The sequence below is a fragment of the Telopea speciosissima genome, chromosome 3, assembly GCF_018873765.1.
Source record: "Telopea speciosissima isolate NSW1024214 ecotype Mountain lineage chromosome 3, Tspe_v1, whole genome shotgun sequence".
Taxonomy (NCBI): Eukaryota; Viridiplantae; Streptophyta; class Magnoliopsida; order Proteales; family Proteaceae; genus Telopea; species Telopea speciosissima.
In genome coordinates, this window is record NC_057918.1 from 7,671,424 (window position 1) to 7,696,761 (window position 25,338).

The window sequence follows — 25,338 nt, forward strand, 5'->3', positions numbered from 1 at the left end:
TGGTTAAGTCATCCATGATAAGTCAGAAATAAGGGCACCCACATACACCATATGTGCACTCACACTTGCAAGATTGTAATAGCCATTTCGAAGAATACATAGTGTGACGATCATATTAATAGAATGCCTAGTTCTATCTCTAGTCGAGAACTATTGTAAGTGAAAACCTAAGAACCACCATAATCCATCAATTATCATGCACAATATGTGATGGACATATTTCCAACAAGAAAAGCAAATAAAAATGTAAGGTGCTGATTTCACAGTTTTAATATCATGCAAAAGCTTTCCTTATACCTTATGAGACAATCATGAGCAAAAATAATCCACTACAAAAGTACAAAGTAAAATAAAAAAAAAGAGACAAGCAAACTCTAATTTTAATAGGGTTGAAACAGGTCATGTTGGGCTGGGTTTTTTGAAACAGTAGCCCAACCCTGAGTCCTCTTAGCTCAGTCCAAGCCCAAGCCGGCCCTGTGGTTGGGCTGAGATATCTCGACCCAACTCTGCCAGGCTTAGCCCAGCCCAGCACAGCCCCGGCCTTGGAATCAATATGATGCCTACTGACAGCTTTGCTTACACAACTTTACTGACTGCGCCCAAAGCAAGTTCTCGCCTGTCACACTCTCAGCAGCTATTTGAATCTCTGGACTGAAATTGGTACCCGTCAACGGTCGATCGACTGTATTGTAGATTTCTAGGGTGCAACCGTGAAACCCCCTTTTGCTCAGTTTGAGAATTCTCTGACTTGAAGCCTAAACAAGCTCCAGGACAGGACTTCAACGCTCTCCATGTCTGTGGGTAATCTTTCCAATGATCGTTTTCCAGTGCCCCATAAGAAGCTCTCTTTAGATATCAAGGTAGCGTTCTTTTCTCACTTTGCTGCCCTAAGATGCTTCTAATTTTCCCCCTCCGAAATATGTACCCGAACTACATGGTCTGGTCGTTTAGAAAGTGGAACACGGTCTGTGGAACTTTTCTTGTAACTAGCAACCCTCTTTCCCTGTATTAGGATCCTAGATTGAGGTTAAAAGAGAAAGATGTGGGCGGCTCCAGCTTTCACGCATGAGACCTGTGAAATACCGAAAAATCACCTATGCCCACCAATCGTTTGTTATAATGTTCCCCCTTCCCCCCCTCTCTCTCCCTTTAACGTTTTGCCACCTCTTTTCGTAAATTTGGTGTTCACACCCTTTAACCGACAATATTAAATGACTAAAATTGTAGGAATTACTTAACCAAATCACTTGCCAGATTCATAATTTAATTAGTGGTTTAAACGCAAATGGATTATGAATATGTTTAATATTTATTAAGATGGTTTTAGTTGGTCAAAGTACATTATTCGGATTTAATCTCATTGGAAGGGATTCAAAAGATTTTAAGACGGAAAATTTTCTACATTTCTCTGTGTATGTGCTTTTATGTACATTACTGTTTGTGGGTATGTTTTAGTTTCAGCCATCTGGTGTGTTACACAGTGGAACATGTTTTGTTGAAGATGCTTGGACTACCTATCTTGAAGCCATCCTGCCTTTGTCCTAAAATAACCACACAAGCTGATTTTTTAAGAACTCTCCCGTTTTTGCCATGGCTTCTTTGAAATTGCAAATTTGTTCAATTAACATTTTCTTCTAGGTGATGACTCTTCCGAATATATAGTATGCAAAATCCACTGAGGATGCTTGCTATGCTTTGCAGGGAAACAATACGGATGTGGTGATATGCAGCTACGATGATCATTTTCTTGTGAGTTTTAACTCCCCACATATTTGGATTGGACCTGTTGATGATATTTGTGGGACATTTTTAATCATTTAGAACAATTTCCAGGTTATGGCAACGCAGGTAGGAACTATGGGAACAATACTGCATGCCAGGTCTGTATATTTTTTCGAAATCGAACATTTATTTATGGGTTTGTTTGATTTTCTATGAATTGGAATGGAAATTTCTATCACTAAGAGTCTAACTAAAATTCAAATTGCAACTAAAGTAAATAACAATGATTAAGTTAACTTAACTTAACATAAATTATGACTCAACATAGACTTCTATTAGACTTCCACTCTTTACTTAACTAAAGCACTCCCCCTCAAGATGGAGTATATGTATATCTCCCATACCCAACTTGGAACAACCACTTAGAAATGCAGGCCTAAATAACGCCTTAGTGAACATATCTCTAAGTTGATTGCTTGAGTGAACAAACGGAGTAAAAATCAATTTCTTCATAACAACATTCCTCATAAAATAGCAGTCAACCTCAATATGTTTAGTCCGCTCATGGAAAACCGAATCACTGGCGATATAGATAGCAGCTTGATTATCACAATACATCTCCATAAGCTCAGTGACTGAGAATCCCAACTCTTGAATGAGAGATTTTAGCTGTCGTATGTGTCATAGCGCTATACTCAGCCTCTGTACATGATTGAGCAACTGTAGTATGCCTTTTACTCCTCCAGGTAATAAGATTTCCACCAACAAACGTACAATACCTAGTAAATTTGTAATCACCATCAACACCAACTCAGTCAGCATCAGAGTAACACATAATATCAATATGATCATAAATAAGGAACACCTTTGAGATATCTCAAAATATGACACGCAACATCCTTGGGGCCTATTTAGGATTTTCCATGAACTGACTAATAACACCAACAACAAGATGAAATATAAGGTCAAATAACGATTAAGTAGATAAGTTTTCCAACAAGCCGCCTATACTGATGTTTATCTGCAAATTCTTTGTCATCACAGACTCCAAGCGTCAAATGAGGATCCATAGTAGTATTCACAAGCTTAGAGCCAAGCATCCCAGTCTCAAATAAAAGATCAAGCACATACTTCCTCCAAGACAGACTGACACCCTTTGTACTACGAACAACTTCAATACCTAAGAAATATCTGAGCATTCCCAAATCTTTCATCTGAAAATATTGATTCAAATATGTCTTGACATACTCAATCCCAGAAGAGTCATCACTAGAAATAATGATATCATCCACATACACAACCAAGATAACCACCTTGGACTCCTATCAACAAAAAAAATACAGAATGATCGGAAGCATTGCGTGAACCATAACCACCAATGACCTTACTGAATTTGTCAAACCAAGCACGATGGGACTATTTCAACCCATATATAACCTTGTGAAGGTGGAAAACCTTTGATGCATTCTTCCAATGAGCAAAACATACCAGGAGGTTGCTCCATATACACCTCCTCCTCAAGATCACGAAAAAGGAAAGCAGTTTTTATATCAAGTTGAAGCAGAGTCCAAGGTAATCGAGGAGGGTAAAAAACCAAGGAGAAACCAACAAGGCGACACCAGAAAACAAGGTGAGGGAAAGGCGCTTGGATGCCTAGGTGTCGCCTTGACAACTATGATCCCCATGACCCCAATGACATCTTGAATCCTTATAAAGAACTTAAGAAAAATGGATTTAAAAATGGCCAAAATACCCTTGCAGGTTTGACCGGGCAACAACTTTGAATTGGCCTAGATTTCATGATAAATATTCCAGTTTTTTTATCATGTGGGACCAGCTCAAATAATTTTTCGTCCAAAATCGTATTAATTTTCATCCCATTTAGAAGTACTTGGAATAAGCTTTTAGATGATTTTGGATCATGAAAATCAGATTATTAATGGAAAAATTACTTGCATTTCAAGGAATTGATGGATAGCTCTAACCCAGACCAGACCTGGTCCAAACCCAGACAAGAGCCCAGATCAAATCAGGCCCTGGCCCAAGCCTTAGACTAGCCCAAACTAATGGGAGAGAACTGGTTTGAACTGACGTACAAGTGGAATCTGCCAACATCGCCGACAGGTCGGTGGATTAATCATCGATAGGTCGGCTGACCAACCGCTGACGCTGGTGATTCTTCATTACACGTCAAGAGATTCTCTCCCGATGTCTGTTTCCGGGTAATTGCAGAATTCTAGACTCTTGAGTTTGCGGCTTCTAACGTTTGGATAGGAGTTATCCGGCCCTTGCGGACCTAAGAACTGACTAAACCTTACCCAACGATTTCCAAGGAACGCAATGGAAGTAGCGAATTGAGTTTTGGTCCACTACAGAATAAGCGGGATCACTGGCTACCCCATACTCCCATAGGTGATAAATACAGGCTCCCTAATACATTGAGTGACACCCATGAAGAGAGTAAGCGAGATTCTAAAAGTTTGTAGCATGAGACCCTTTGAAAACTGGTAGACTTGAGCTCCCTCTCACCTGAGCCTAGTCCACCCCGAAGCTTCCACTCCCTTCTTGATTTTTTTTCCCCAGTAAGTCTTCTTTCTTTTACTTCTAATTTCATTTAATTTGATTTGGTATATTGTGAGAACCTTCATTGTACTGTCGGAATATCGCTGCTGTCCCCAATAGTGCAGTGTTGATATGCCGGGAAGCTGTGGGTTTAATGCATGGTTCTGATAGGGCTTTTTGCATGTTTAGTAAGTATAGTTCATATACTTTCATTCTTGATTTTCTATTTCTTTTTTATTTTTTCTTGACTTCTCAGACTGTTTTTCAGATTTTGTATTCTTAATATTAAGTCATATCTGTGCATTATTTTCATAGTTGTCATGGTGTGTAGGCGACCCAAGGCCTTGGAGAGGGTCCAAAACCTAGACGACCAAGGCACCTGGATGCCTAGGCGACGCCTTGACAACTATGAATATTTATTTTCATGACTTTAGTCTTATATTGATGGAGAGTCTGGTTTTTTACTGTTTTTAATGTTATTCTTATGATCTCACCATCACCATTATTTTTTGAGGATTTTATTTCAATTCTATTTGAGTTATTTCATGCATGTATCCATTATAAGGAGTTAAAGTTTTTATTATGCATGAATTTTATCAATTATTTTATTATTTTCATGTAGAGTCATGATGCTACCTATGTCACAATAGGCTGGATTATCATTCCATAATCTTGTATATCTTTATTATGCATTATTAGGCTAGGTAATGCATGCAGGGAAATTTTAGTCTTTTGATCATTCTTTTAGTTTTTCTTATGTATAATTGTTTACTTTGATGTTACTCTCTGTTTATAAGCTTTGATATCAGTATGAGATGTTTTGGTTATCATTGGGTTCATCGTATCTTTTATTCTCTTATGATATCTTGTGCTTTCATCAAGAGTGGCATTTTCATGATATAATCTGTCTGTAAATTAAGGCTTTGTTACTAACAAATCATAGTTTATTAGTATGCCTTTGCATAAGTTTCCTTTATATGTACTAAATTCATTGTAGTGCAATTGGATAGAGGTTAGTTCTTAACCTTCCCTCTTTATTCTATGTCTTTCATACATTTATCTTTGTTAAGGCAAATTATGACATGTAATGATATTGAGAATACCAAATGAGCGTGAAGTCTGATTTTACTGGGTGGACTGAGGTGCCGAACACCTTTCTTGGTCTGCAACTTTACTCGAACCCAATCTCATGGTGCGATCAGTTTGTCTGGAGTCATATTTTGTAATGTGGGTCTTAGTACCCAATCTAGGTGGTGACTCTGTGTCATTGAGAACTTAACCTTGATATTGTTTCCAAACTTTAAATCGAAGGTCAATGTTCTCACCTCCCCCCCCCCCCCCCTTGTCAGGAAGGAGGAAGGGGTATCAATCCATCCAACATTCAACGTATCTGTTATATTTGGAAAGCGAGATGAGGTAACAACCATTTACGTTAGCCAGCATTTCTTTGGAGCAGAAGATACCTGACATCTATTAAACCACAATATGCAGCCAATGCTAGAGGCATGTGCACGCCAGCTGATTGAAAATATAAGGTATGATCTACTATCAAGCTGAGTTGGTAAATCATGAGGTCTTGGTTGCTTAGGTCAGCTTAGAAATTTTAACAGCCTAAAAGAGATTAGGGCCTCATTTTATTTATTTACATATTACCATTTAATGTTTAGGTAAGTGCTTATTGAAGGAAACTCCATCTTTATTTCGTGCGTGTGCACACAGAGACATGTCTATACATACATGGATAGATAGATAGATAAACCCACTTTACCGTTTAAAAAAATAAATCCTGATATTTTAACATGTTCTGTATTTGCAGTAGCTCTGGTTCTTCCAAGTCATTGGTCCTATCTCTAGGCCTCAAAGATCATTCTGTGGTACAATCTAAAGCATAAATTAAATTTATTTTCAAAATTGAACAGTAGAAGAAAAAAAATTCTTGAGGATGACTATGCTTTCATGCAGGAGACACTGAAGGGCATTGTTTCTGCTGTTACTGGGAGTCGCCTTTGGTAACTTAATAAAACCATAGGTTTGAGGTATCTGGATGGATCTTCTTAATGAATTACCATTCAAATCTCTACTTTTTCTTTGTTGATTTACTATTATAGATGTGTAATTGACAGTTTTGTGTATAGCATGCTTTCTGATCATCATCATCATCATTGTTTTCTTACCATCTTATCTTGTTATATAGGTGTTTTAATGAGAAGCCATTGGATTCCATGTTTCCTTCATCACTCTGGTGATTCTATCCTTGAACGAAATCTTCATGCTTCTAACCAGCAATGTTAAATCATTCAGCAAAGTTCCCTCCCCCCCCCCTACCCCCCATGAACACGATAACCCGAAGGTTAAAGGAATAGCTGAATCGATTATGCATACAATGACAACATAGGCTGATGTTTTTAATTTTTTTTTTAAAGGTGAAGCCCAGAAACCTCACTTTGATTCAAAAAATACTGCGTGGTATTATGAACTGTATTTTGATCCATTGTATGTCTAAACATTGATGAATTCTGTAATTTGGTGTTTTGATTTGTGTATTTCTATGATAATGGATTTGGATTTAAGGCTTTTACTGCCATTTCGTAAGGAAGTTTTGATTCTAATTTACCTAAAACGACTCATATGACATGAATTTAAAAGGATCCAATATGGCTCATTGACCTGAAACATATATTATATTGATGTGATGTGTCCTGGGTTGACACGTACATGGCCTATTAATAATCAGGCAATGCTAGGAAGAATAAAATAAGGAATGATCATATTAAAGCTGATTTTGGAATAGTTCCAATACTTGATAAGTTACAAGAAAGTCGTTTGAGGTGGTATGGCCATGTCTAACAGAGGTCTCTGAATACTCCAATATGGAGAAGTGATTTGAGTCAGATTGTAGTAACCAAAATAGTCAGGGGTAGACCTAAAATGACCTCGAATAGAATTGATCGGAGGGTAAGGATCCATGTAGCCGATCCTATTTAGTTGGGTTAAGGCTGAGTTGTTGTAATGGAGCAATGCTAGAGGGTTGTAGGGTCAACTACCTAGGGTTAGAAGCACTTTTGGGAAATCTATGGGTTGATCTCCCAATTGTATTGCACTATGTGGTATCTCTCTTTTCATTACTTTTTTTTAATAAACTTTTGGGAGAATGTTTTCTGTGCCAGTGGCGCAGGCTGTGTGACCAGACACATGGGGGTGGATGAAATGACCACCCTGCCCCCCTAAATGGCAGGTCCATGTGTCTGATCGCAGGCTGCGCTGCAGCACAGAAAACATCACCCCTAAACTTTTTATTTTGTGAGGCCCAATCCAATTCATGGGTGTTCCATTTATACAAACCCATGGACGAAGAAACTTAACTCTTACGGTCTTCCACCCTCTTTATAGCTTTCCAATTTTGTCCAAGATTTTCTTCTCTTTTTCATTTTGATTTCCAATATTCTCTTATAGTATATCCAATGAAGAAAAGTATCTGTAGAAAAACATGCATGATCTATGCTTCAACATACTTAACCAGTAAGAAAGGATAATATGTAGGCTTTCTAAAATCTTTTCTAGAATTCAACTTTTACTTTTGTTAGAGGTAGCTTGTCATTTCGCATCGTTTGATAATCAAAAGACATAGAAAAAAAGGATTCCATATGGGTATATTTCCCCCTTTTAATCCTTTATGCATTTGTTAGGCATATAATTTTTAAAAAGAGATTGTCTAAATGATACCTCTATAGGATGTATTTAGAACTAAAAAAACCTTCTTTTAATTATCCCTTGTTTTATTCTCAAAAGTTCTTTGAGTGTATAAAATTTCAAAAATAATTTGAAAGTGACTTATCATTATGACATTCGTAGAATATATCATTGTTTTGCATATTTTTCAAGTACACATGTAAAATTACACTATTTACCTTCATTGAAAAAAAAACGTGTTATACTAAAAGGGTAATTAAAAATGTAAGGTTATAAATTATTTGATATCTTAAGCGGTGTTAATACAAAAATTCGTTACAATAAGTTTCTTTGCATTCGTTTCTTCTTTTCTTTTTTTTTGGGGGGGAGGGGGGGGCCTTAAGAATCAATGGTTAACAACGGCTCTGATGGGTGGTTTCACTAGAATAGGCAATAATGAGATCACCATTTTAGTAAACGATGCAAGACCCTACCTCTCTTTGTCTGATTCGAGAGGTAGGGTCCCATTGAGTTCTTACTTTTAATTTTTCATGGGTACAAATCGACCTATTCGATTACTAGAGGGATGAACCCAATCCGAAATACGAACCATAAATACCTATTAAACCGATCACAGGATTATCAGTTATAGTACCTATCGTCAGCCAAAAAGGAATCCTTCCAGTAGTATCGGCCATGAACCCCACTTAGGGGGAGGAGGGCGAGGATGTAGGCTCAGCAAATAAATTTGACAACAGTTTTGGCACCTACGTTTTTTAGCAACACAATATGTCAATTGGGCAAATTTGAACCATTGAATGGTAAGAACAAACTATGTCTTGTTCATGTGTCAAATTTGGGTTTCTAACCTCTTTTCCATTACATTCTCGATGGTCTAGAATTGCTGAAAAGTTTTATGCCTTTTCATGGAGGTGTGTCGATCATTTTGCTTGCCCTTGTGTCTTAGCACAGGGGCTAGCGATGCACGCATCTAAGTAGCGTTCTTTCTCCCTTTATATATATTTTTTTATAATTTTTTGTATTTTGTAAAATAAATCTTGTTGTGACCAAGGTTAGTGAAATTTTTTTTTTCCTCTTTTATGTAACACATTTTCCCCCAATGAGGATAAATCTTGTCATTTCACATAAATACTGCATTAAATAAATACCCCTTTTTCTAATATGTGGTAAAGTTAGATTAGGTTTTTTTTTTTTTCTGACAAGGAGATTAGGTTCAAACTTAACACACAAGTAAGGTAACACTTACTTGTGGCTCCACCTAGCAACCTACTCTTGGTATATCTTTTAGGCATGAGCCCCCCTTCTATTTTAGGTCATTGGGTATAGGTATGTCAAGATCCAATTATGGTTTCTTACCGGCCTTATGTACCATGTGGCAAGTCATGTGGGGCCAACATTTTAATAATAAGTAAAACCTTAATATTTTCTAGGCAATATGTGCAATTCAAGGCAAGTAATATAATTGATAATGGCCCCACATTTAGCACCTAAGGGGTCACCATCTCATTCAAAGCTTTGGATCTGCCAATTAGCATAGAAATTGAGAGTAGTGTATTAAGTATTGGTATCATATCAGTTAATACGTATTGATAAAGCCTGAGTCCAATGTTGATACGATCAAAAGGTGATTTTTTTTAGGTAGTCATCCATGTAACAAAGGAATGTGATATTTTCAAAATCACAAGGCAAAGCTGAACCTACCATTTTTATGATTTTTTAAATCTAAACCATTTTTAATTTCGCTTAGAGTTGGGAGAGTGTATATTATTGTCTAGAGTACTAATACACATGCATGGACATACATGGGATGCATGCCAGTACAATGAAGGGATTTGATTTAAGGAAGAAAGTTCTCTATGGAAGAGTGTATAGTCCATGCATAGATAAGGGGGAAGAAATGACCACCCCACCCCACCCCCACCCCCCCCCCATGAAAAGCAGAAATCTCGCCCCCCATGGTGCCAATGTGCGCGTTCTTATTGGTCCCTGCATACGCGTAAGGGCCACGCTCCCTTATAGAGAATACCGACAAAACATCGATCTTTGATTTAATTAGACCCTTAAATTTGACACATAGCAAATCTAGACCATGTCCTCTATTTAATAACCAGATTGGACACATCACCTAGTCATTTGGCAAAATACAATTGAAAAAATAACAGACCTTTGTGATAATAATAATTCACTGAACTATTGATACCATTAACTAAAACCATGATCGAGAGATGCCGTGTAACATAATCTCATCCATATCGCATCATTCTTGCAAATGTTTTTGGTAAGAATATTTTTTTTATTTTTTGTTTTTCTATTATTTAATCAAAGATTTGATAAGCTAAGCAGTCAAACATATGGTCAATTAACGTGAAACCGATTAAACCAAAGTGGTCCAGCCAAATTGGATGGTGACCAAATCGCCACCAAAAAAAAAAGGGTACCTTTGTGGGAGGGACAACCTCACAAGTCACAAGTCACAAACATCTGTCCAGGTTAGTGATTCGATGCAAGTGGTTCCCATGTGGGACTTTCCAAATTTAGAAACTTATCTATTAACTCATCTTTTTAGTAAAAGGACGGCCCACGAACCACGCTGTCATAGTTATCGGCTTTTGTAGTTTGGCATTTGCCGACTCATCAAGAAATAAATATACCTTTTTTTATTTAGGGCCTCTAAGCTATCAAGATTCAAGTGGGCTTCCTTCCTTGACTTTGAGTCGGTGTCCTAAATAATGGATCTGTCTGACCAGGAGCCAGCCCTTTTTGGGCAACTGATAAGGATGTTTCTTAAATAAGGGAGAGGGTTTTCTAGGATTCGGCTCTTCTCCCGCCCGCTCCCGAGCTTAGATCGTCCAGTTGGACAGCACAGCAGATGTCGACACGTGGATTGTAATCGAATGGCACCGGTTAGATGTGCTTCATCCGTTCTTGCTGTTCGAACGACACCTTGGCCATGTATCAACATCTGCTGTTGTTGCATCGAACAATGTCCAACTTGGGGGTGCATTGGAGAGGATCCAGATTCGGATCCGATTTTCTATGCTTAACGGGGTGAAGGAGCTGGTGAATGGGTGGAGGAGAGGGAGTGGAAGAGGAGAGAAATAAAGGTAGAGTGTGACATGGTCTATGCCGCTTGAGATTTTTTTAAGGGAAAAAGAATGTTGCTTGGTCTCGTGGTTCCTATGCTCAGACATAAGCACGTGTGAAAGTATCGCCTTGCTACCATGAAATGAAAAATCACATATATATTGATTCCCCTGCGTGTGCTCTTATTGGCCCTTGCACTATTGTAGACGCTACACGTCCAAACAACAATCTCTTACCCTCTTTTGAATAAAAACTATGGAGGGAGATTGTTGCCAGGTTGCATGAGTGGTCGCTGGCTCGTTGGCCGTTGCACCAGAGCAAGGCCAATCAAAGTTTGGGCACCGACGCTACATAGCTTGACAACCTTCTTTTTTCCTAAATAATATAGAAAAAGGATCTACATGCGACCGATGAGTAGAGGCATGCCGCATGCCCAACCATTGGACCATAGTCCGGAAGGAGAAGATTCATACTTCGTCAATAGGGGATTCACATGTCAAGGAGAGAGAGAGTTTGTTAGAGTTATACACGCCAACGATGTGGGGCAGAGAGGAAAGGGAGTGTAGGAGGAGGAGAGAAATAGAGTTAGAGTGCTCGTGTAGCCTGTGCCTCTTGGCATGTAATGGCATGCCCAACCAACGAGAACATGGGAGGATGAAGCACATCTACACTGGCAGTGTGTACAGATTTTTCTAAGTAATATAAATAAAATCTTAATCTAAAATTTTTTGGAAAGTTTAGACGAAATAGTAGTCATATATTGGCCGAAGCGAAAGGGTTCACTGAGCTAACGACATAGAGGATCGTACATTTGTACCAAAGATATACAACAAAACAGTATTGTACATGAGAAGATAGCAAGATCATTTTGTAATTGACGAGGAGAAATATATTATAGACATAGAAGTGCTAGTGTCTGCCCTAGTGGTTTAGAGAACCTTTTCTCTTGACTGAAATCCCCTAATAACGCGGTACCATATTTCCATTTAACAAATGACATTCTTCACTGAAAGTGATCCAGCTGGATGGTGTGCTATGGTTAGCCCTGGCTAGCTCTACCTTTCTCTTTTATGCTTGTTCTTGAGGGATCAAGGAAAGACAATTATACTCCATTCTTACTACTACATTATGTGTGATGCTCATGCATCACAACTCACAAGGCATCGAATCGCTTATTATTATCAAGTATTCATAGATGGTTAGGGACAGAAGAATATATGGATTTAGGAAGTCAGATTAAAAACAAAAAAGTCCCAAAATGCTATACTCTCCTCTATATTCTCTCTCTTTTATCAGTTTCATGGGTTTTGGGTACTTCCAAATGCTATCTTAATCCCGAAGACAAGAACCCACAAGGTAAAGAAAGAGAGTTCTTTCTTATCTCCACTTACTATGATTGAAATACCCAAAACACTCTTCTCCATGATTTTTAATTTTTTTTTTTTTTTAATTTTTATATAATAAGAACAATAATTGGAGAACTTTTTTCCATAAAGCAATTAAAAACAACAGTAGTAATGATATAAAAAGTGAGGGGGATCATTGCAAGGGTGCGTGCATGGCCTTGCACCAATGCGATGGTCAAAAAGAGCACGGGAGGGCATCCCAATAGGGGTGGGATTGTTCAATTCAATGGGACTAGAACAGTCATTGGCAGCTTTCTTTTTCCAATATAAAGATTACGAGAAAAGGAGGGTGAACCACGCTACCATTGTGGGGAGGAATCTACATGGCATACCAATGTGTGTCCTGAAAAAGGTATCATCTATTTGGAGTCTACATTTCCAAAACATGTGAGAGAAAATAATAAAAAGTTTTTTTTTGGGTAAATAAAAAATAATAAAAATAATAAGTGTGTGAGAGGAAAACTACACACTAGCATTGTGGCATTTTTTTTCTCAAAAATTATATAAATTGCTTTATTTTTACACACTTTATACCATAGAGGAAATAATCTATATTTGCTACCATTTGGCAGTTTAGTTGGTCCAAGAATTTGTGAATGTGTCCACATCAGTCTAGAACTTCCTGCGAATGTCCACATCATTCTAATGAAGTGAGTTTCAGTCCAATCCTAACTTGTTACACAAGATAAGAGATTGAGGCTTTGGGGAATATTGAATAATAATTAGGGGAAAAGGTTATACAAGTGGTCGGGACAGGGTAGGGGTGTCAATAGCCAACCCAAATCGATGAATCCGGCCCGAACCAGCTTGAACCAGCCCGGACCACACCGGACCGAACTCTTAATGGTTCGGTTTGGTTTGTGGATCCAGAAAGACAAACGGTTTGGTTTGGTTTGGGCTAGTCCGACGGTGCACCGGTAGCCCGAACCGTTATGCCCGAACCCAAATCGAACCGACCTAACTCGATAAATGAGTAAATCAGTAAATGCCTAATGCCCCATTGCCCCCTAAATGTGTTGTGATAGTTTCTCACTTTATCTCATATCCTTTGTTAGTGATTACCCAACCAATTGTATCCATAGGCCATAGGACATAGGATACAAAGATGCATTGTATTTGAAATATTTTATGTACTTAAAAGAGAAAGAGAAGAAAAATTAGCACTAACCGGACCTTACTAGTTATATAAAACCAGTACCAAACCGAATCCAAACCGATATCAACCCGTTATCATAAACCGAAACCGACACGAAACCAAACCGCACTGAAACCAAATATTTCTTAATGGTTTGGTTTCGGTTTCTATAAAAGTCACACCGAAATCGAAAAGCCCGAACCAAAATCGGCCCGAACCGGCCCGTTGACACCCCTAGGACAGGGTATGCTAATTGCTAGCATCTCTATGTCTATTTCTTTTCTCCCCATAAGAAATGACCTTGTTGGCCTCTAATATACGATAATGTTTTACTGCACCTCATTGGTGTGCTCCCCTATGCTGCTTGCTTAGAGAATTCTCTCTCAATAATAATTAATTATAAGAAGCAATTGACAATTGAAAACAAAAAAAAATGTAAAAATCTCACATATGGTGAGAAATTCCGCACCCCCCCCCTCCCCCCAAAAAAAAAGAAAAAAAAAAAAGAAAAACAAAAAAAAAACCGTTGATTGCCCTTTTTTCCGTAAGACCTAATTTAGTTATTAGATATTAGTTCAGGTTTAGATTTCACTTCATAGTTCCAAATTGTAATTATTCATTGCCTTCAATCTATATTTGTACTGTCTTGATCAATTTTTATTTTTAATTAAAATTTTAAGTAAGACGTTCTCTAAACCAATGCAATTATGAATTTTTGTCCTCTCAAGTGCGGTGCGCTGCCAAGTGCACCACACTTTGAGCATTCGACGATAGTCATGAGACTAAGAAGATGAACTTTAAAGGTGCACTACTCAATGCACCGTCGGATGCACAAGTGCGCACTTGAGAGGATAAAGATCCTACATTTATTCCCCTATGTGGTGAACTAATTTAACGAATCCAACCATCGGACAGGTAGGCCCTTCTTGTTTAGAAGGAAACGTGGGGTGAGATTATTGGGAAGATGGGATCCACATGTTAATGGGGTTTTGTTGGGTTGAAAATGTTGAGGTAAAGTTACTTTTTCCATGGAAAGTATCCAATTTTTTATGAAAGTGTAATCCCACAAACACACCAATCCCAAGCGGTTAATCAACTTTTAAGACCGTGGAATGGTGGATATATACAACACGCACCACGCGCACACACTCGATGTGAAAAGTAATCAATTTGGTAGGACTCTGATCCCCTAAGCTTTTGTAAGTTCATCACTCCAAATTAACCAAACAAGATTGAGATGTGATTTTAAAGTGCCACATCAACATTTTCCTATCCCAGTTCTCCCACCCCACCTAAGTATCCTCTAAACAACCGGGCCTATGTAGGGCAACTATAAACTGTAATAGAGTAGCTCACAAGTTAGCTGTGTATGCTAGGTTTGCTAAAATAAGAAATGATGTTTAACTCATAATCTTGATTCTTGAGTTTTGACACAACCCATTTTGATTAATTTTCATTCTGTTACTAAAAAGATCTTTATTTGGGTAATCTTGTAATTTTGCCTTCAATTGTACCTGTTTCAGGATTATCGTATGATACACTCATTTCTAACGGCGCAAATGTTTTGGGATATGGGAGGCGTGAGCCGTTTCATCTCAGACTCATCATGCCCCTCACACCCAACACTTGGCAAACAAGAAATGAAGACGTTTCCAAGTTTTCGTTTTTTGACCCGAATTATAACTGAAAAAAGGTAATGCAAATCTAACACGTCGGATCCGTATCATTAAATAACTAGAGAGTATCAAAATTCATTCTCCCGTTGATTATAAACAATTAAATTATTCAATAAATTATTAGAATTTTCTTATAAGGGTGTAAATGTAAATTTATGCTTGTTCAGTAACTCAGGATCTTGTACCACAAGAGAGAATCAAGGGAAATGAAGAAAACGTGAATAACCTCGTCTGTTCAAAGTTTTTCCCCATCACCCCACCAACCCAATTAACGCCTTCACAGTTCACACTCCGCCACGGATCCTACACTGTCGGTCTATTTCCGTCTATAAGAAATCAATTCGATACGGACAGTTACGGTCCGATTCGGATTTAGATTTATCCGGTCTCAAATTGCTGTAACTCTAATTTTGGACAAAGGTCATCAGTCTCGGCCGATCTGATCCAAATTTTTTATTTCTTATCAATACGGTCTCAATTTTTCATTTATAAAAAGGAAAAAAATGGGAAAAACAATTGAATTTTATTGGATTTTTAGTTTTGGTCCAAATGATAAGTTTCAATCAGTCTTATTGATCGTTCTGACCAATTTCGTGCTTTAACCGAGTCTTAGAAACCGAAACAAAGTTCAGTCAGTTGGTTTGATCCGATTGATTCAACCGGGTTGGTCTGGTTTTTATTTTTATATCCCCTAGTTGGCGCAACGTTCGTCTCTCTTCTCTCTGTGTACAAATAAACGACGGGGCACGAAATCAGTTTGTGCCGCACCGCCATAAATAAAAGCCCAAACCCAGTGAGAGAGAAGAGAGAGGCGGTTTTATTACTGTATAATAACGGCTCCATTTCTTTCCCTCCAACCAATTCCTTCTGCTCGACTAACTTCAAAAATCGTAATCACCAAGAAAAGAAGTCAGATTTTTCTTCATCTCTCTTTCGTGTCTCCGTCGTCGTCCAGCCGACATTTACAGGTTCAAAGACGTTCTTCACTTCTCTCGTTCTCCATTTCTCATTCTTTATTGTTTTCTATCTTCTTTTTCCAATTCTTTGCATATAAGTTTGTGTTGCCTCGCTCTGAATTGCGTTTGAACGAACAAGGCTCGATCTCCGGCTTCAATTTGTAGATCTGTTGTTTACTTTGTACAAGTTTTGACTTGTGTGAAGCCTTAGTATCGCGGATTTCTTAAGTTGGATTATTTTGGTCTGGAAACTCGTTTTCTGCTGAATTGGATCTTGAAGTTGTATACGTGAGGATGTTTGGAACTCTTTTCAGATGAATTGGATCTTGAGGTTGAATATATGAGGATGTTTTGCATTCGGATTCTCGCTTCGGTTTCCTCAATTCCGCATTGTTTGGTGAAGAACCTGATTAGTTAGACTTACTGTCTGATTGACGAGTTCAATCTCATTTTTTATTTCAAGCTTTGGTTTCAGTTACTCAAGTTGAATTCGCTTCTGTTTGTTGCTTCTTTCTTTCTACTTCCTTTCTAAAAGAATTGTTCAGAGAAATCTGTTAATCATTAGGGTTTAGCTTTTGTTTCTTGGATCCCAATATTGCGTTAGAGCGGTTTTAGCTTTCATTGTTTACTTCCCCTGCAATAGGACGTTCATATTGTAGGTAGCTTTAATGGAGACTAATGGAAAGAAATGCCAGTTATTATTAACAAAGTTCTAGGGATTTAGCATCGGATCATTCTAGAAGACAGAATAATCGAGCATATGGAGCATAAGGAAATCGGAGATTCGATGTCCGAGACCACCAGTGAGAGGGATTTATCAGTTTCCGATTCGGAAAGTGGCGTTTGTGGCTCCACTGCTCCGGAATTCGAGTCCTTCGAAAAAAATGGACTGATCAGATTGGAAGAAGGAGATAAGGAGCACGACTTCATCAAGAACAAATTCATGTTGGGTTTGGGACCTCTTGAAAGGCATACCACGGTTGTCACCGTTCACAAGAATTCTTTCTCTAGTTTTCATAGAAAAGCTCGACTGCAATCGTTCAAGATCTTCTCGGAAGCAATGTCTCGGAAGTGCAATGGCAATGCTAACATAAAGTACGCTTGGTATGGAACTTCGAGGGATGGGGTTCATAGGATCATTTCTCACGGATTTGGTCAGTGTGGAAACCCTGATAACAACAGGTTGCATGGCTGCGGACTTGATCTTTCCCCAGAGAATTCTTCTATTGAGAGGTACGCAGGAAATTAACAAAGCTGATTCAACCTTTTCTTTTCCCGATTGTTGGTGCATTTGTATTTGTTCTATATGGTCTCTTTCTTTTGATTTTCCTTAAATTGAAAATCCTTCTGTACGAGTTCTGATTTATTTATCTATGCTCAGTGTGATAGCCTCCGACCTTGATAAAAGTGGTTTACGATATTTGTTGCTTTGTCGTGTGATCTTGGGAAATATGGAGGAAATCCTTCCTGGTTCTGGGCAGTTCCATCCTAGTTCTGAGGATTTTGACTCTGGAGTTGATAATCTGCCTGCTCCTAGGAGATATATTATCTGGAGTACACACATGAACAGTCACATCTTGCCTGAATACATCATAAGTTTCAGGGCTCCTCCTTGCTTGAAAGGTGTGCAATTGAATCCAATGTAATTTGCTATTGAACTTCTGAAAGTTTAATTGTTCATTTTGTAGGACACTCATCTTGTATCTCCGACATGTTCAGGGTTTCAAAGGACACAAGAGCATGTGGTAAAACCCACATCTGCTTGGATGCCGTTTCGGACTCTAATATCAGTACTTTCGAGGTTCTTGGCTCCCAGTTCCATTGCTTTCATTGAGAAGTATCACAATGATTATAGAGTAAGCTGAAGCGCAACTGAATTATCTATTTCATCTTCAATCATGAAAAATTGAAATGCTTCTTCCCCTGCCTTCTCACTTTTGGTATTTAAATGTTGTGCCTTTTTGTGGTGCAGGAGAAGAAGATCACTCGACAGCATCTGATACAGCGGGTGAGGCAAATCGCTGGGGACGAGTTGCTTGTCTCAGTAATTAAGTCTTGCAAGGGCAAGGTTTGACTTTCTATCACGAAACGGATATTCTTATCATTTTGAATTGTTTTGCTATGGCATAATCTGTTTGATGGATTTTAAGCATGTTTTTTCTCTACTGGACTTTGTATGACTTACGTTTCGATAATTTTGTGGCTTTGCCGACTTGGTGGCAAATGGGGTTTAATTGACAATGTCCAAAAAGGATGGGACTAATTGGGTTAGGAGGCTTTCAGTTTTGGATGATGTAATTTTTTTTTATCTTACCAGTGGTTAACAGAATTTAAGTCCAAGGACATGATGTGATTCCTAGAATGAAAAAGTCATGAGAAGAATCATGCATTATGAAGTTGTATCATGATTTAGAATTTAAGAAAATTATCCTTACCTTTAAGACCTTAGGTTAGTGATGCCACTGGCATCTAGATTGGAAACGCATGTCCTTTTCAATGATGAAATTGTTTCGGTTAACCTTGCTGAAATTAAAACTAGTAAAACATCATTCCTAACTAAACTAGGATTGACAATAACTGATAAAACTCTTAGTAAAGATCAAGCGAGCTTGCTCAGCTACCCAGCCCAGCCGGCTGGCTCAACTAGGCCCAAAATTGGACCTCGGTGCAGCTGCTGCCCTCCTTCCTTTCTTACTGCTGCTGTAATACAACCCAGTGTGTGGATCTACATCAAAGAGTCCAGGTTAACAGGGGGATCCGAGTCCTGGGCCTGCCTTTAATGTCAAGCTTCCTAAAGGTTTCTTAGGAAAGAAATGAGGGAATGGACCAGAGACTGGATCCCATTCTTCTGTTCCTCATGTGTCTGTTTCTGGCTTAGGGCTTGAAAGGTTACTGTTCCCTTGAGCTTATGGGTTCTAATTCCATGAGAAACTCTTTAATTTATGGAGCATGACACTCCAATGTCGATACTTACTTAGATTAATTGCAGTTAATATACTTTGGCCTCATAATATGTCTTAGGACCTCAACATGGCATGCATGAAATCTCTTGTTATCAATTGATCCCAAGTCCTTTATGGCACATATAATTATGGTGACCTCATTTAGATGGAGTACAGTTCTTTAGTCACTCCGACATCCGACCCAGTGGATCGTAGCCTCCTTATGCGCTAGTGGCTAGTTTGACATGTTGATCGACCCACTAGGTATTACCACTGGCAAATGGCCTAGATTAATGAGTTGGGAGCACCTCCATTCAGTTACCGGTTGAGGTCTACATAAGAATAGACTATAGATTTGATTGTGATCATCATCAGTGTTGCACTTGATTTGTTACTTCTGAGCTTATCTATTCCTTGAAGTGAGTTGATAGTATTTTTTTTCTCTGTTCCAGCAATCGAAAGCTACAATGGGTATTTCACCAAGCAGCAGCTCAAAGTAGTGCAGTGGAGACTTGGAGCACACATGGAACATGGCTGATTGTTGTTATATCAATACACAAAAAATTCTTTTGGGAAAGGAAAGAGAAAGCATCTACATGTACAGCCACAGGAGATCTATAGGTTATGAGTTTTGATTAAACAAACAACAAAGAAGAGGTTAAAAGATGCAGGTGACTTGGTTCTCATTTTGCTGACTTGTTCTGAAGATGTAACAGAGGTGGCAATGGTGGGGGCTTTTATGTCTTTGATGTAAGAGCTACTGATGCCTGAGTGGCATTTCACTGCTTGTTCTGAAGATATAGCAGAAGTGGGGTCTGTATATGGGGAATTTTCTCTTGTTATGTCACTCTCTCCATTTGGAGGTGGTTACACAAAAGTTAGTTGTATTCAGAGCAACAATTTTAATTCATTAAATAGGATTAAAGTTTCAAAACGAATTTAACAATCTGGTGCTGGCAAATTGCCATCAACAAAAACAAAGTGATATGAAACACAACACCGATCTAGTACTAATAGCCACCACAGTCGTCTGGGCAATGATTTTCAACTCCAATGGTGTTAGTGACGCTTACCAGAAGTCAGAAGAGCGGCTGGTTGATGCTTCAGGACTGCCATCTGCCAAAAGGTTGGAAGATTGTAACGCTCATGGGAAGAAATGAGGGGCACAACCATGGGAGCTAACCCTCCTAGCCTCTCTGATTCCTGGTTCTCCTGATAATTTGTCCAATTGCGTGATTATAATTTCATTTACGTGACTATAGTTCTCCACCACCCATAGAGGACGGTTCGCCCGCCATCCTATTGTTCACAAATCCCTTCTAGGCTTTTATTATGTTTCAAAATACCCTCCCAATACCTTTTTCCATCCTCTCCCACCCTGTGGAGAAAAACTCGATCCTTTATTTTAAGTCTTTTTACCTCAAGAAAATACAAAATTTCACTGGCCCACAGTTCAGCGTTAAAGGTGGGAGAACAAAGAGAGGGTGAGATTGAGGACCGAGGAATCAGGCTTCAGGCCCTCCAACTCAAAAAGTAGAGACAAATTCGTATATATTTAGGACTTTTCGGTCTACAAACAAATATCCCAAGAAGGCAAGAATACCTTGGTGTATCACCGTATCTTAAATGGAAATATCCTTTGATTGGATAATGCGTATACGGATGTGAATTGAATCTGAATTTTTTATCATCGGTTAGTTAACCCGGACTTTCCTCATTTGACGGATACGATTCGCTCTCAATCCATGTCTCTCAGTTATCTTAGTTCTTTTTCTCTCTAGAATCTGTCAAATCTTCAAGAACTGTCAAGATCATTAGCTACATAATTTTTTTTTATTAATTCATATCTATTCGAATATGGATTTGGATACCCTCAGACCTGGGATTCCCCTAAATAGACATGGATGCGAATCAAATTCCAATTTTCGACTTATTTGTTTACATCCCTACTCAAAACTAGATTGATCAAATGCCATACTAAATTTTTTGCCATGTCACCAAGTATTCGGTTCCAAGAAAAGGGGTTAATATACATTCTAGTGTAGGAATCTTTCCCACATCCCCTTATATTTGGGTGTGTGAAGAGTATGATTTGATATTTTAATTGTTAGATAAATAGCAAACCCCATTGATATGTTACATGTCAAATTTGGTGGTTCATTTCAATTGTATGAACCTTCATTTATGGATTCATCATAACATTTTTTAATGGACTTCTATATTCAAAAATATTGTTTATAGGAAACTTAAAACCTACCAAGTACCAACACATCGCAATTGCAATGGGTGTACACACATTTAGTTTCCCCTTCACTTGTTTAATTGAAGTGGATGCTTATGGATATAGTAAAATACCTGGTAGGGCATTGATCAACCTTGTTTTCATCTCTTGGTCTAAAAATTTTAAGGCTTAGACCTTCCAAGGAATCTCTTCATATCCTTATTGACTATGAGCCAACTTCTCTCACCCAAGCAAGCCGCTTATAAGTATCCCTTTTGGTAAGGGGCAAAGAATGAAGAATACAATACAATGCACTCATTCAAAATGGCACATGGGTAATGATGGGAATCTTATTGGCTCCATATGCGTTTTATAGAAAAATAAAGAGGAAACCAGATGGTCCAATAATACAATAGAACATTTTCTCCAAGAATACGTTCGGGAGAAAGTTTTTTTTTTTGTTTTTTTTCCGTTTTGCTACGTGGAGAAGGATTCTATCAAAGGTCATGATTATTGAAAATTATCACCTCAATTTGCCTGCCTATCAATTTTCTCAATTCTCTCTAATAGAGGGTGGTCGATCCCACCCGAGCAGTGTGTTCGGGCAAAGGGTAGAGTGGCCATTTCGGATCTTTATCCCCTAAGGTTCCCTGACTGGTACGGTTATACGGTTCCTCTCATAGGGGGGCTGAAATGACCAGTCCACACCCTGACTGAACACACTGCCCGGGTGGGGTCCACCCCCTTTTATTAGAGGCACTAGGGAACTGTACCGGGCAGGGGAACCGTAGGTGATAAAAATTCGGCCATTTCTACCCCCTATTAGATAGAATTGAAGAAATTGATGAGCAAGTAAATTGAGCGATAAAGATCTCATTATTACTCCCCTTTACAAATTGAAAATTTGAATATCCCCTCAAGCCAATATAACACCTATTTCACTCCCACTAATACCATCGGTTGAGGGTATTCCTTTCGATTCCATAACCACAAGTACGCTGCCTAACGTCTCCTTGTGTTTATCTTTCTCCTCCCACAATAGGGGCAATTATGTCATTGCATAGGAAGAAAGAGAGAGATAGTAGTAGAGAGGTGCTAGACTGTTAGCATTCTTTCTCCCTACTTTATGGGGAAATGTTTTCTGCACTGGGGATGCAGGATGAGCCTAGACACATGGGGTGGGCAGTGGACAAAATGACCACTCCACCCTCCTGAGACCAAAATGATGCGTCGGTCCTGCCCCATGTGTCTGGGCGCAGCAACATACACCCCGTGAAGAAATTGGTCTATAGTTTAAATTGGTCTATAGTTTAAAAGAAGCCCCAATTAGGAGTGGGTTATATTCTGCCCCTCGGATCAAACGGTTAATATTCCTACAAAGCTCTACTTTCCACTCCAACTTATTCTTTTTTATGGGACAAGTTCAACTTCTATACTTATCTTGCTTCTGAAGGCACATTGGAGTGCCAAAATAATGCCACATCACTATGTTGAGTCATCAACAATTTCACCAACTGTGTAACTCCTTTTAAACTTTTTAACTATCAGTAATTATTTGGCCACTCCAACTTATTCTTTTTTACCGGACAAGTTCAACTTCTATACTTGTCTTGCTTGTGGAGGCATATTGGAGTGCAAAAATTATGCCACATCATGATGTTGAGTCATAAACAATTTCACTAACTGTGTAACTCCTTTTAAACATGGGTAAAGTACACGTACCCCTTAGAATGCTCCAAATATTCCTCTTGCCCCCTAAGCGGCTCAATATTCTGCGTACCACCCTTCAATATTCCACGTATCACCCCTGGTTTACACCCCAAATGCCAGATAGGTCTAATCCGTTAAATTCCACTCTTAGATGACAATATTTTGACCATTTTACTCTTTGTTTCATTTCTTAAATCTAAAAAGATTTAAATACCCTCATTTATTTGTTGCTCAAACCTAATAAAAAATGACCAATTTATCCTTTGTTTTATTTTCATAAATAAAAAGACCTAAGTACCCTCACTTATGTATTACCTTAACCTAAGTTGAAAAGACTATTTTACCCCTAAACGTTTGTTCCTAAAAACCAAACCCAATCTAACCTTTGAGGAAACGAAAGCTTGGGAGGAACTGCTGCTCCGGCAAGGCGTCCATTACTGGTGCTTTTTTGTGTTGTTTTTTTTTTTTTGGTGTTGTGGGGTGGGGGGTTTTGTGGTTTTGTTTTTGGTGTGGGGTGGGGAGGGTGTTTTGGTTTTTTTTTTTTTTTTTTTGGGTTTGGGGGGGGGGGGGGGGGTGGTTGGTGTGTTGTTTTTTTTTTTTTTTTTGTTTGTGGGGTGGGGGGGTGTTTGTGGTGGTGGTTTTTTGTTTTTTGTTTGTGGGGGGGGGGGGGGGGGGGGTGTTGTTGGGGGGGGGGGGGGGGGGGGGGGGGGGGGGGGGGGGGGGGGGGGGGGGGGGGGGGGGGGGGGGGGGGGGGGGGGGGGGGGGGGGGGGGGGGGGGGGGGGGGGGGGGGGGGGGGGGGGGGGGGGTTGTGGGGGGAGGGGGGGGGGGGGGGGGGGGGGGGGGGGGGGGGGGGGGGGGGGGGGGGGGGTGTGTTGGGGTTGGTGTTTTTGTGTTTGTTTTTTTTTTTTTTTTTTTTTTTTTTTTTTTTTTTTTTTTTTTTTTTTTTTTTTTTTTTTTTTTTTTTTTTTTTTTTTTTTGTTTTTTTTTTTTTGTGGGTTTGGTTTTTTGTTTTTTTTGGGGGGTTGGTTGTGTGTTGGATTGGGGGGGGGGGTGTTTTTTTGTGGTTTGTGTGGGGTTGTGGGTGGGTGTTTTTGTTTTGGTTTGTGTGGGTTTTAAAAAAAATTTTGGGTGTTGTGGTGGGGAGAGGGGGGGAAATGTAAGGTGTTTTTGTGGTGGGGGGGGGGGTTGGAAAAAGAGGGGGGGTTGGGAATGAGTGTTATTTTGGTTTTTTTAATTCGCACCATCCCTCTTCGGGGGGGGGGGGGGGGGGGGGGGGGGGGGGGGGGGGGGGGGGGGGGGGGGGGGGGGGGGGGGGGGGGGGGGGGGGGGGGGGGGGGGGGGGGGGGGGGGGGGGGGGGGGGGGGGGGGGGGGGGGGGGGGGGGGGGGGGGGGGGGGGGGGGGGGGGGGGGGGGGTGGGGGGGGGGGGGGGGGGGGGGGGGAGGGGGGGGGAGGGGGGGGGGGGGGGGGGGGGGGGGGGGGGGGGAGGGGGGGGTGGGGGGGGGGGGGGGGGGGGGGGGGGGGGGGGGGGGGGGGGGGGGGGGGGGGGGGGGGGGGGGGGAGAGGGGGGAGGGGGGGGGGGAGGGGGGGGGGGGGGGGGGGGGGGGGTGGGGGTGGGTTTGTGGGGGGGTGGGTGGAAGGGGGGAGGGTGGTGTTGTTGTTTTTTGGAAGGGGGGGGGGTTTGTTTTTTTTTGGGGGGGTTGGTGGGGGGGTTTTGGAGGGGAAAGATTTGGTTTTGGGGAGGGGGGGTGGTTTTGTGGTGGGGGGGGGGGGGGGTGTTTGGGGGGGGGGGGGTGGTGTGGGTGGGGGGGGGGGGGGGGGGGTTTTGGGGGGGGGGGGTGGGTGTTGTTTGGAGAGGGGGGGGAGGGGGGTGAGGGGAGGGGGGGGGGGGGGGGGGAAGGGGGGGGGGGGGGGGGGGGGGGGGGAGGGGGGGGGGAGGGGGAGGGGGGGGGGGGGGGGGGGGGGGGGAAGAAAGGTGGGAAGGGGGGGGGAGGGGGGGGGAGGGGAGGGGAGGGAGGGGGGAAATTATGAGGGGGGGGGGGAAGAGAGGAAGTGGGAGAAGGGGGGGGGGGGGGGAGTGGGTGGAGGGAGGAGGGAAAGGGTGTTTTGGAATGTTTAATTTTAGGGTTTTTTTGGATGTGGGTTTTTGGGGCGGGGGTTGGGGTTGGGGGGGGGGGGGGGGGGGGGGGGGGGGGGGGGGGGGGGGAGGGGAGGAGAGGGGGTGGATGTTGGGGT

General features: G+C 40.6%; 2 protein-coding genes and 1 long non-coding RNA gene across 4 annotated transcripts; all 3 read left to right on the forward strand.

Moving 5' to 3' along the window:
* The first annotated feature begins 714 nt into the window (after positions 1-714).
* On the forward strand, positions 715-6,576 carry LOC122656087. 2 transcript variants are annotated; one of them, XM_043850523.1, is made up of 8 exons: positions 715-860; positions 1,702-1,749; positions 1,834-1,880; positions 5,634-5,700; positions 5,776-5,819; positions 6,101-6,158; positions 6,247-6,320; positions 6,479-6,576. In XM_043850523.1, exons 1-7 carry the CDS (start codon positions 792-794, stop codon positions 6,295-6,297), a joined length of 384 nt encoding a protein of 127 aa, XP_043706458.1. In that variant the 5' UTR covers positions 715-791; the 3' UTR covers positions 6,298-6,320; positions 6,479-6,576. The 2 variants fall into 2 exon arrangements, with proteins under 2 accessions (XP_043706458.1, XP_043706456.1); XM_043850521.1 differs by lacking the exon at positions 6,479-6,576 and having other exon boundaries at positions 716-860; positions 6,247-6,453.
* A 9,872-nt stretch (positions 6,577-16,448) lies between these two features.
* Positions 16,449-16,672, forward strand: LOC122656089. The gene is made up of 2 exons (XR_006332040.1): positions 16,449-16,510; positions 16,563-16,672. It is a non-coding gene; the product is annotated as an uncharacterized LOC122656089 (long non-coding RNA).
* A 248-nt stretch (positions 16,673-16,920) lies between these two features.
* LOC122656086 (probable inactive poly [ADP-ribose] polymerase SRO2) lies at positions 16,921-20,119 on the forward strand. The gene is made up of 5 exons (XM_043850520.1): positions 16,921-17,464; positions 17,613-17,854; positions 17,951-18,087; positions 18,204-18,299; positions 19,626-20,119. The coding sequence occupies exons 1-5, from the start codon at positions 16,992-16,994 to the stop codon at positions 19,671-19,673; spliced, it is 996 nt and encodes a 331-aa protein (XP_043706455.1). The 5' UTR covers positions 16,921-16,991; the 3' UTR covers positions 19,674-20,119.
* Positions 20,120-25,338: the final 5,219 nt, after the last annotated feature.

Excerpts from the sequence above, each read along its gene's own strand:
- LOC122656086 (XM_043850520.1), top strand. The coding sequence starts at position 16,992 with ATGGAGCATAAGGAAATCGGAGATTCGATGTCCGAGACCACCAGTGAG. Across the intron at positions 17,465-17,612 it reads GAGAATTCTTCTATTGAGAG|TGTGATAGCCTCCGACCTTG; the intron begins GTACGCAGGAAA and ends ATCTATGCTCAG. Across the intron at positions 18,300-19,625 it reads TTAAGTCTTGCAAGGGCAAG|CAATCGAAAGCTACAATGGG; the intron begins GTTTGACTTTCT and ends TCTCTGTTCCAG.
- LOC122656087 (XM_043850523.1), top strand. The coding sequence starts at position 792 with ATGTCTGTGGGTAATCTTTCCAATGATCGTTTTCCAGTGCCCCATAAG. Across the intron at positions 1,750-1,833 it reads GCTACGATGATCATTTTCTT|GTTATGGCAACGCAGGTAGG; the intron begins GTGAGTTTTAAC and ends AACAATTTCCAG. Across the intron at positions 5,820-6,100 it reads CAGCTGATTGAAAATATAAG|TAGCTCTGGTTCTTCCAAGT; the intron begins GTATGATCTACT and ends CTGTATTTGCAG.